The 10,804-nt window shown below is 36.8% G+C and overlaps 1 protein-coding gene across 1 annotated transcript in view; it reads left to right on the forward strand.

Moving 5' to 3' along the window:
• LOC129253509 (platelet binding protein GspB) overlaps positions 1-9,104 on the forward strand; it is a 102,220-nt gene extending 93,116 nt beyond the window's left edge. Inside the window, exons 4-8 of the mRNA XM_054891919.1 lie at positions 3,416-4,219; positions 4,297-4,442; positions 6,212-6,349; positions 6,422-7,203; positions 7,263-9,104. Coding sequence (XP_054747894.1) covers positions 3,416-4,219; positions 4,297-4,442; positions 6,212-6,349; positions 6,422-7,203; positions 7,263-7,689 — 2,297 coding nt within the window. The 3' untranslated portion in view covers positions 7,690-9,104. The remainder of the gene's footprint in view (positions 1-3,415; positions 4,220-4,296; positions 4,443-6,211; positions 6,350-6,421; positions 7,204-7,262) is intronic.
• Positions 9,105-10,804: the final 1,700 nt, after the last annotated feature.

The raw sequence follows: 10,804 nt of genomic DNA on the forward strand, positions 1-10,804 counted from the left end.
ATATCTTGAAGTGACAAGAAAAAAACCGGTTCATTTCTTCTGACGCAGACTGTAAATTTTTCAGAAATAAACTCTCCCCACCAAGTCTAAAAGTTTAAGAGCTGAGAAGTCGCAAGCCTAATATTTCTTCTTTTTTTTTGTTTGCATAAGACTTGCTGAAAGAAAAATTCACACTCCCGCTTCGAAATGCCGTATTTTTCCTTCTTGCTTTAACATCATTAACAGAAAAATTTATTTCATAATTACAAAGAAAACACACACACACTTTTGAAGCATACATAACATGCAAGACATATCTATGTATTTCTACATATACAGCATATGTCCGCACAATTACGAATGATAAGAAAATGATGCACATTCTAACATCGATTAACAACAAACACCGACAATAGGCGCGCGCAAGTTTCAGCTATCAAACTGGTATCCTAAGCTATGAGTAGGCCAAGCTTAGTAATCAATTTTATAAAGAAGTCTAACTGTTCAGATTTAACCAATTCTTGTTTATATTCTGCAGGTAGCTCCAACATTGATTTTATTATTCTACTTTTTGATTTTATATCTATTTACCGAATGGCCTAATTTTTCTTGATGACAAGTGTTAAGATTCAGATTCAGATTCAGATTTAATTGTTTCTCCTCAACATTCACTATCCAACAGACAGACAAATATTTTGAATCCATTATTCAGTTGAATGATGGGTAAACAAAAAGCATGAACAAATTACATAACAAAGGCTTGAGACAATTTAATAACTGCAGCTTATCATGTATGTGCTAATTTATGTAAAATGGTTGGAATTATTCTAAGATACTTTATTGTTGTTTATTCTCTGAATTTATATACATGGATATAAAAAAAATTCATAGATGCGTAGGTATTAAAGGCAGGTTTGTTCAGTTCATCAGTACAGAAAAAATAAAAAAATACAAAAAACTATTACACCGTAAAGCGAGGTAATACAACTATCGGGTGTCTTTTTTAACTGCATGAGAACTATCGATATGGATATTCAGATGAGAATGGCAAACTGTATTGACATTTCTATTCGGTAAGGTTTGGCAAGTCATCATGAATCGTTTAACGCCAAAACAACGCTTTCAAATTGTAGAAATTTATTTTGAAACAAATAAATCTGTTCGCGAAGTTCATAGAACAGTGGCGGCATCATCGGTAGTTATATTATTTTTTTTGGAAATGAGGAAGGCGTTGCCGTTACGGTGAATGGCGAGCGCTATCGAACCATGCTAACTGAGTTTTTATTTCCAAAAATTAATCAACTAAACATCGACGACATTTGGTTCCAACAAGGCGGGGCAGGTTGCCATAAAGCGCGGTTAACAATCGATTTATTGCAGTATTAAAGCCACCATTGACGCCAGATTTATTGGAAAATGTGGTCAAAAATTAGACTGATGGAATGGACCATGCAATTCGTAGCCGTGGCGGACATATGGCGAATAAATGCCATGAAAATATCTACCCGATTATAATAAAAAAATACATTCGAACAATATTCCTGTTTTTTATTATTTGGCTCGGCCAAAAACCCCAATTATATGTACATTATCATCTTAAGCTCTCGAGCTCTCAAAAAAATACCCGATATACATAAATCTCTATCGCAGCATCAGTGGGTTAGTAGGTTCATTAAGCATTATTTTCTAAATACCCAACTCAAATCACGAATTAAAATATGACTCAGACTCAAGCGTCATTTGGATGGTTTAAAAACTTATAAAACATAACAAATGTAACAAATAATACAGAAAAATTTCATTGGAATCGAACGAATGGTATAGGAGTGTATACCGGGCAGACAAACCAGCAGTTTTTTTATATATCAGGGGTGGCCAAGCTCCTTGATCGTCCGAGCCATTTTTCCAATATTTTGAAACTTTTCGCGAGCCGCAATTAAATACGTATTTAAAAGGTATGCAAAAAAGGTTTACAAAAATTAAATTTCTGCAAAATTTATTTAAAACATATAGACAAAAGTACATACACTTGTATTGTATTGAATTTGAATATTAAAAATTAAACAAATGTAAGTTACTTCTCTTTAAAATTTATTGAATAATTGGTGACATCACTTCTCAGTAATTCTCTGAGATGCTGATTAGTTAATACTGATCGTTGTTTGGATTTCTCGAATTTCAAAGTGCAATAAAATAATTCACATACGTACGTTGTTGCGATTATTGAAATAATTCGACAAGCAGCCTTTTTTATTGTAACATCAGGATATTTTAAATATTTTGTAACGAGATGTTCTCGGTGAATTATGCAGTGAATCGGTATGAATTGTGGAATTTTATAATCATCTGTATTGGGCTTTTTAGAGACCGTTTTTTTTAATTACCTAGCATAGAGTATTCAGTCTTAAGGAGTTACATACGTCCAGCAGCACCAAAAATGCGCTAATAGAAAAACTGGTTTTAGAAGGCATACCAGTAGAAATAAATATAAAAAGATATAAAAATTTTTTAAACATTGCTTATTAGTACTTAAACTTTATAAAAAAAAATTATTTTAATTTTTCTTTACAAAAAGTAGTACATAAAAAATCACGTGACCAAAAGTGCAATGAAAAAAAGTTGCTCCACGGTCTGCATCATTCCCCCTTGCAATGTTAATGGATCTGTAAAAAGTAAAAGTAAAGTTGTAGTTATAGTCTATCGAGCCGCATTTTTGAATTTCGGAAAATTTTGCATTACGGCTTGTGGGTTTTACGTTATAAATGTCACACTTTAATTATGTTTATAAAATTTCTTAATATAATAAAAATATCAAAAATCATATCTCTAGAGAACACACTTTCGAATATTTAAAAAAAAAACCAAATCGAAAAATATTACTCGTAAAAACTGTACGAGTTTAAAGTTTGAGGTACAGGAGCGCGTGGAACTCTCTACCGAGTTAATGGGCTATAGAAGCTATAATATTGGGAATTTCCGCAAGAAAATTCACAGTGTATTCTTAAGATACTATACTTTCGAAATGTCATAAACAAATCGATTTTTTTTTAATTGTGGGCGTATGTAACCCCTTAAGTTAAGCGTGCGAGTGTGTAAACGTATAATAAAACTATAAAGTGATTCACTAAAGCACGCAAGTTGTGTTGCCATTAATTTGCGACTTTTATTTAGCAATCCAGTAATCGAACTCAAAGGATGTATTGTGAGACACTTTATTTGGATAAATACGTTACAAATTCATAACAATTTAAAAGCGCAAAAATTAAAAGAGAACTCGGGAACTTTTCTCGAGAGCCACAAATAATCCTTCTAAGAGCCGCAGGTTGGCCCCCCTATAATATGATATACTCGGTCTATTAATTCGATTTTTATATATAATTAGAAACAACAGACAGCAGAAAATACATTTTCAATTCTTTCTCATTTTTATTTGCAGGCGAAATTCGCTCATCGATTGCACCGCGCAAGCCAGAACGTACGGCCAGCATGCGTGAGCGTGAGGCACAGTTGGAATTGGCACGTAAACGACACGCCGGAGCGCGTAATGAAAACGCCGATACTATCTCGATTTGCTCGTCAAACGGTGATAATGTATCGTTCGAACACAACAGCACTAACAACAACCACTTACACACTTCAATCAATCCCAATGGTGCAACCGCCGCCAATAATAGCAACAACAACAAGCGTAACACGAACGGTAATAGCTCAGCCACATTAAGTCCACAACTATCACCGGCCGATAGAGCTGTCACGCCCACAACGCCACTGGGTGATGGCAAACCACCAACCGGCAGCCGTACGAGTACCTTTGAACGTCGTAAGAGTGACCCAAAAATTGCAATCGCAAATAAATTGGAAATTTTCGAAAATCGCACAACTAGCAACAACAATTCTGGTAACAACACACCTGTAACGAACGGTGCCATGACATCCATCAACCACAACGAAGGGCGGCCGACTAGTTTGAAAGATTCGGTGCGTAAAATTAACAGTACTATCGACAGCTACTTGAAGGACAAACGCGACTACGAGAATATGTATGAAATGGTGAAGAGTCCTTCATCGCCCCCACTGCCACCAACACGCTCGGTTGATTTAATAGCCGGTCAGCGTTTGCTGCCGCCACGTCGCAATAATAACAATAATAGCAACCTTTATTCGGATACGATGTCGGTGACGAGCTACACACGCAGCGAATATGGGCCGGGTCGCAACTTCGGATTGAACAATAGTTTAGGTAAATTGCGACATGAATTTTGAATGCATTTTAGGTTGCCTGTACTAAGTGTGCTTATGTTCAATTCTCACTTACAGCCAACATTCCACGCATTATTTCAGCTTCATATTGTGGCAGCGAGGTGGGCGAATTTGAAATTTACGCGCCCTACAGTTATTATGGCAGCGAGGCAGGCGGTGATGTAGCTACTGACATCAATGACAGCGTATGGGGCATACCATCGGTAAGTGAAAATCAACTTGAAGTTAAGGTATTGCGACGACTATAAATCTTCGCTCATTTAAGTATTAATTACACCAATATTCAATTGAGATTATTCGGAGTTATTCCAATTTATTTTTAAGGGAGTCCATTTTAATATTTGAATTATTCTTTTCTCATCTTGCCGTTAGTTTTAGGCCAAACCTCTCCTCGAACTTAGGGAATTTATAGATTGTTTCTTGCAAGTAACCAGTGATCCACATATCTAACACAAAATATAATATTTTTAAAGATAATGTTAAGAAGAAGAGTATACATATGTGCTCATCTACAATTCCACAAAAAGATCTGATCAGCATCATCATTATCGGTTCTTGTTTTTCCCACTGGAGCTTAGGGTCTCGGCAAAACATCTTCATCTTTCATTCCAATTTTTTCCTGACGTTTCAACTTCCTTCTGGATCGTTCTCCTTGCGAACACCTTGAGGATTTCAATCCAATGCTTGACATTAGATTTTATTTGGGCCTTTGCAAAGCGTATGCCCAATCCACCCTCCACTTTCGCAGTCTTACCATGTTAGCTACTGGCTGAATCTGCTGCACCTCTCGTATCTTAAATCTTCAATATCCTGCATAAACATCTGTTCACACAGCTTTGAATTTGGTTTTAATTTAATTGTTTGTGAGCCAGGTTTCCGATCCACACAATAATACTAATAGTATCTCCAAAAAATCGGATACTGTCCGATTATTGTTCTATTAATAAGTTTCAAATAACGTCGAACACTTCTCGGGAACGATCTCGATTTCAAAAAGATGGGAGATAGAAGCTTTATCATTGGTTAGTATTAGGTATTCATACAGGGGTGGACAATCGTAAACAAAATTTTCGAAAAATTCCACTTCTCTATGTCCCATCATTTTCCACTAACCCCTCATAGCAAGGTGCCTCATTACCAACCTTTAAATGATCCAATGATAAGCCCCGAGAGTTGCTTAAGAAAATTACCATGTAAGGAAAACAAAAGTCTGGTATTCCAATATGCAAGGTTAGCCCTAGTGCCCTAGCCCTCGTAAGGAGTTCGAAAATTACATTTGTTTTTCTCCTCAAGTCTCAATGGGCAATTTGTATATGGGTGATCCGCTTGTGAAGTCGACGTAACGACGTAGTGATGCCAGAACAGCCAAACTATTATCAGTAAGTTGAGGTTAAGGTAGTCTGGCCCTGCTAGATACTTATACTGCAACTAATTCGCTGATAGACTCATGCCAGGTAAGAGCATTGCTACTTAAAAAAAAATCGCAGTAATACCCGAGACTTCGCTACTTCGAAGTTTTAAGCTGTTGCTGTTGTAGCATCTTACATAACCCTTCTTAGAATGGATAAATCATAATTCGTCATCGTTAAACTCATAAATCCAGTAAAAGAGCTGGGTAGGATCAACTAATTTTTCTCCCCGTTATCGTGCACACGCATGGACGGACCGACGAAGAGATTATAGGACCGACAGACATGGCTAAATCACCATTCTGAGCACTTTGATTCTTTCATGTCTATATCTATATTCTTTTCTCGATTCTATTATGCTGTTAGATATACCCTATTTGAATAAAATTATAATAACCTTGGCCATTTTAATAGCCAAGTGCCATTGCACACACAAAATTAGCCTTGCCAAAATAAACAAATTAATTTGGTGATCCTGATATTATTTCTTAATTAAAGTATTAAATCTATATCTTAATTTTTTTCAATAAATAATATGTTCTACTATTTTCTTCCTATTCGAGGCCATCAAGCATCGTACTAAGGCTACAAATCGTTTGCGTATGCGCAAAGGGCGCAGTGTTGTACATAAAACCATAGAAGATAATTATACCGCAGTGGTTGTGGCTAACCACGAGGCCTTGGCGCAAGTTCTGGATCAGGTGAGTAACGCACACAGTGCTCCATATTCGCTCAGTTTATGCAGCTATACGCTCTTCTCTTCCTCCTCATAGCTCCAGCAAACTCCCGTCATACCACCCGCACTGCGGCCCCTAGCTAATGCCATCAATTTGCGCTTCGAGGATTTCACCATACTGGATGGCGCACAGGCGTTTGTGGTTGGCAAGAAAGCCTTCCATGCGGCTCTCTGGACCACAGCACCCGTCACTTTGGCGCTTTCGGCCGACTGTAATCAGCTTTCAGGTGTTGGCGGTGAACTGAATCAGCTATCTGGTGGCGTCTGCGGTGTACTTAATCCAATTACAGAATTTTGCGATTTGGTACCCAGCTACCACTTGCCCCTGATACCCTCGACCGCAGTGACTCTGCTACAAGCTACGATTTCTGTACTGCCACGATTGCAATTGGATACGCTGCAGTCGATTGGCGCCATACTTAAGGGCAAATCGCAGGTGCTGGACAAAAGCAACTTCAATTTCCGTGGCTCCATACCAAATTTGGCCGCTGCCGGGTTGAAGGATAGCCCCAGTGTGAATGCATTGCGAAATGTGGTGTCAGTACAGAATCTGAGCACCTTGAATGAGGAGTCGTCCCTAGAGAAGAGTGGCGGTGTTTCCTTAGAGGCAGCGGGCGATAGCGCCACTACGGCGGGCATGCCGGCATTTGACGATGTTATGACACGGGAAGTGGCCTTCATAATGCTACAGCTGGTTAATGGCATGAAGAATTTGCAGGGCAAAGCGATCGAGGAGATGCCGTTGAGCTTATCGAATGTGGTACTATCCAAGGATGTGGAAAATAAGGATGCGCAGGCACGACTCTGCGTGTTGCAAGGGTGAGTGGTGATTACGAAAAACAACAACATAACGAATTACACATTTTTCATACTTACAGCAACAACAATGAAGAGGACGAACCCATGGGTACACTTTGCAAGTGTGCACACATCGCACTTACCGAGCTTTTGCCGGCTACCAAGATTACACCCATTGTGGCTGATATACTTTTGCAAGAACGCGCCGAATCACTATCCAGGTCCAAATCGGTCTTGGAGTTTGTGCTTTGGGGCCCATCAGATGTGGTGCTCTCTGGCTCGACTAAAGAACGCGAGCTTGCACTGCAGCGTTGGTTAGATCTGGAACGTGCCACTGTACTGCATGGGCTAGTGCGTACACGTGTCGAGCTGACTGTCTACGATGAATGCCATTTAATGTTCTTGGTGCGCTCGACGGCGAAAATGATGAACGATGCGGCGAAAATTGTATGCAGCTACCAACAGCCGTTGGCGGAGAAAATACAGCATCAACAGCATGGGGAATAGAGCTTAGTAATAGATGAGTAATTTTTTTTTTTTTTAATTGGCTGAAGAAGTTTGTTGTAATGTGGATTTAGGAATGCTTCTTAAATGGGAGGGGGTTTTTAAGGTGTCACCAGTAAAAGCAGCAATATCGTGAAAAGACTTGTGGCATAGGTAGCTTTAAATCCTTAGAACGCGTTGATAATTCGGCAAAAAATTGGATATACAGTGATTTTCCAATGTCATGCCAGCATCGCAAAACTTCATATTGCAGCAATGTTGTGCAGCCTTAACATCAGAAACTACTGCTGGGCAACAAAGCTAAAGTCTACGCTAGGCCTTGCTGTCAAATGGATGAACCAATTGCTACTTACTTTAATTTTGTCATTTTCATATGACTCGTTCGTAGATTTCCATATTTTGCTTTTAAGATACATTCCCCAAGCAACAATGTTGATAGGCACATGTTTGCAGCAACATTGATTATAAATATTGTTTAGGCGAGTTCAGACACAGGCAACAAATGTTGAGCAACGTTTGCCAGCAATAAATTAACTGATTGCTGTTGCATAAATTTTCAATATTAATTATTGGGGTTGCCTACAAAGAACTTAAATATAGAACTTTTGTAACTTGATGCAATATATTTTAAAGCAGTAACGCAGCATCGACTGCCGTCGGAACGTAAAGCAGCTCGTATAATTTGCTGCCATTTAGTTTCCGAGATTTGTGAATAAATTTTAGCATCCCATTTGTTTACCAACGGCATCGTGAAGGCCCTTGGAAAATCCATTTAATTGCTAAAAAAGAGTGTATACTTACATGACAGAAAAAATAACAACGACAAGATAATTTCCTCTTTTTCGTTTATTAGCCGATTATTTAGAAGAAACTAATTCTTAGCATTAAATACTTCGAAAAATTGTTTAGCTGCCTTAAATTGTTTAGCATTCAAATACCTGGCTTATGGAAAGTGCCAAATTTCCAAAACTAAATATCAAAAACATAAGCAAAGTAGGTATGTATGTACATATGTCATAACAGAATAAAAATTCAATAAAACATAAATTAAAAAATGCTCTCTCGTTGTCAAAAACTAATGTGTAACTTATATTTTCCACATACAAGTAGTTGCAATACAACATTTTTGTAAAAATCTTAATAACATTGTAATTAAAGTGTTTTCTTTCTCTTACATTATTTTTCACCTTTTTCATATGTTTATAAAATATCTATAGTTTTATACTCTCATTCGTTTCTTATGCAATATTCAACATATTTTTAATTTTTGTTTTTTGGGTTCGAAAAAAGTCTACATTTAAATAAATTTACATATGCAGAAATCTTCGAAAACAAAAACATATTTGAAGAACAAGTGTATGTAATTGAGAAATTTTATTGTACCGTTACATATTGTATAGATTAAGTTGGTGTTTGAAATATCGTATATTTAAATTTATTAAATAATTATAAATTTATTATGTAACAATTTATTGAATAAATGAATATTTATGAATTTGATATAAAAAGAAATAAATAAAAACTGATCTTTTAATTTTCACGTTCATAAGGGGTTAGTGGTAGTCAGAACTTTCAAAAAATTGGATTTTTTTGTGAATTTTCTTAAAGCATACTATCTTAAAAATATGGTGTGAAAATTCGAAGTGAATCCGAAAAATACTTTTCGAGTTCTTCAACAATTAACAAAAGGCGCTCGGGCGCTCCGGAGCGTTCGAGAGCAAGTAGCTAAACTTTAAATGCGTTTTTCTCAAAACTATGTTTTTTGAACTGGTGATCACTGTAACTTAAAATCCGCTTGGTAGACTTCAATAAAATGTAGACTGCTTTTGAAAAATATAAAAAAACTCGTGCCTAAAGAAGGATTTTTTTTTCAAAAATCGGTAACTGTCAGTTTTTTTCTCGAAAATCCGAAAAATATTCCCTGAGACCGCCATATTGTTAATTTTGAACACAAGATTATCTATTAATAAAACTTATTTCTCTTGGCCTTTTGATTTTCTATGAATCTCCAAAGTTGTGATGATCACCGCAAGGGACTTCTTGAGAAACGTGCTCCACAAAAACAGCGATAACTTTAACAATTATTAATTTGTTTTTTTTGAAACTTAAATACAGCATTAGCAAAAAAAATTATTGAAAATCATAATTTTTTTGGGGCCTCTGACTACCCCCTAACCCTATAAACAAGCATGTTAACTCAGCGCGTAAGTACTGTTGCTATATAAATACAATGTGGGGGGTGCCTAAATGTAGGCACTTTTTCACAGACATAACATTTGGCTCACCCTGTGCTTGCTTGTTCGCTCGATGGAATTTGAGACTTAGCAAACAACTGCCCTGCAGGGAAAAGCCAAACTAGTATGTAAACATTCGAGTTCAGATATTTGTATTTAATGGAAGAAATAATTCTAATTCGTAATTGACTAGAATAATACCAGTAGAAAAATTATCAATTTGTGTGCATTTCAATTTTGTGTATTTATCTAAGATACAGTCCAGTACACTTCATTAGAGACCATCATTTCTATGGAAGAAAATGGTTGCTGTAACAACCGTATTTGATTTAGTAATCCAAGATTTCCTGATAATTCAAGTTAAGACTGTACTTTGCTCGAAAATAAACATGCATCACAGAATTATTCCATCTAACGGTGTTTCGCAGTAGAAAAACTTCAGCAGTTGTAATACTGCGCTTTATGCATTGGTTCACTTGAATGGGGCTGCTCAATTTGCGTACATTACTTGCACATTAAAGCTGGGAAAAGGGATCGCTTGTTTTAAGCATTCATTGTGTTTGGTCGAAAACTTATTGATTGGAATATAATGGGAAAGCAGAAAGGTTTCAGAGATGGATGACAGATAGGAAAAAATCGATTTCTTGACCTCATAAGGCCTTTCAAATATTCAAATTGCCAAAAATATTGTCCAAATGTTGTGGATCTTTCCATGAAACAAGGTGCCTCCTATGGTAAGAACTAAAAAGACAGAACTGCAATGGCTTTCACACCGAAGGACATTCGCAGAGTCCTTAGGACTGCATCAAATTCCAACCTTCAAACCTTTTCAAAAATTAAGTAGATGGCAGATGTTATAGCCAGCGAGTTCACACTTCGAAGGT

Source organism: Anastrepha obliqua, chromosome 1, assembly GCF_027943255.1.
Source record: "Anastrepha obliqua isolate idAnaObli1 chromosome 1, idAnaObli1_1.0, whole genome shotgun sequence".
Classification (NCBI taxonomy): domain Eukaryota; kingdom Metazoa; phylum Arthropoda; class Insecta; order Diptera; family Tephritidae; genus Anastrepha; species Anastrepha obliqua.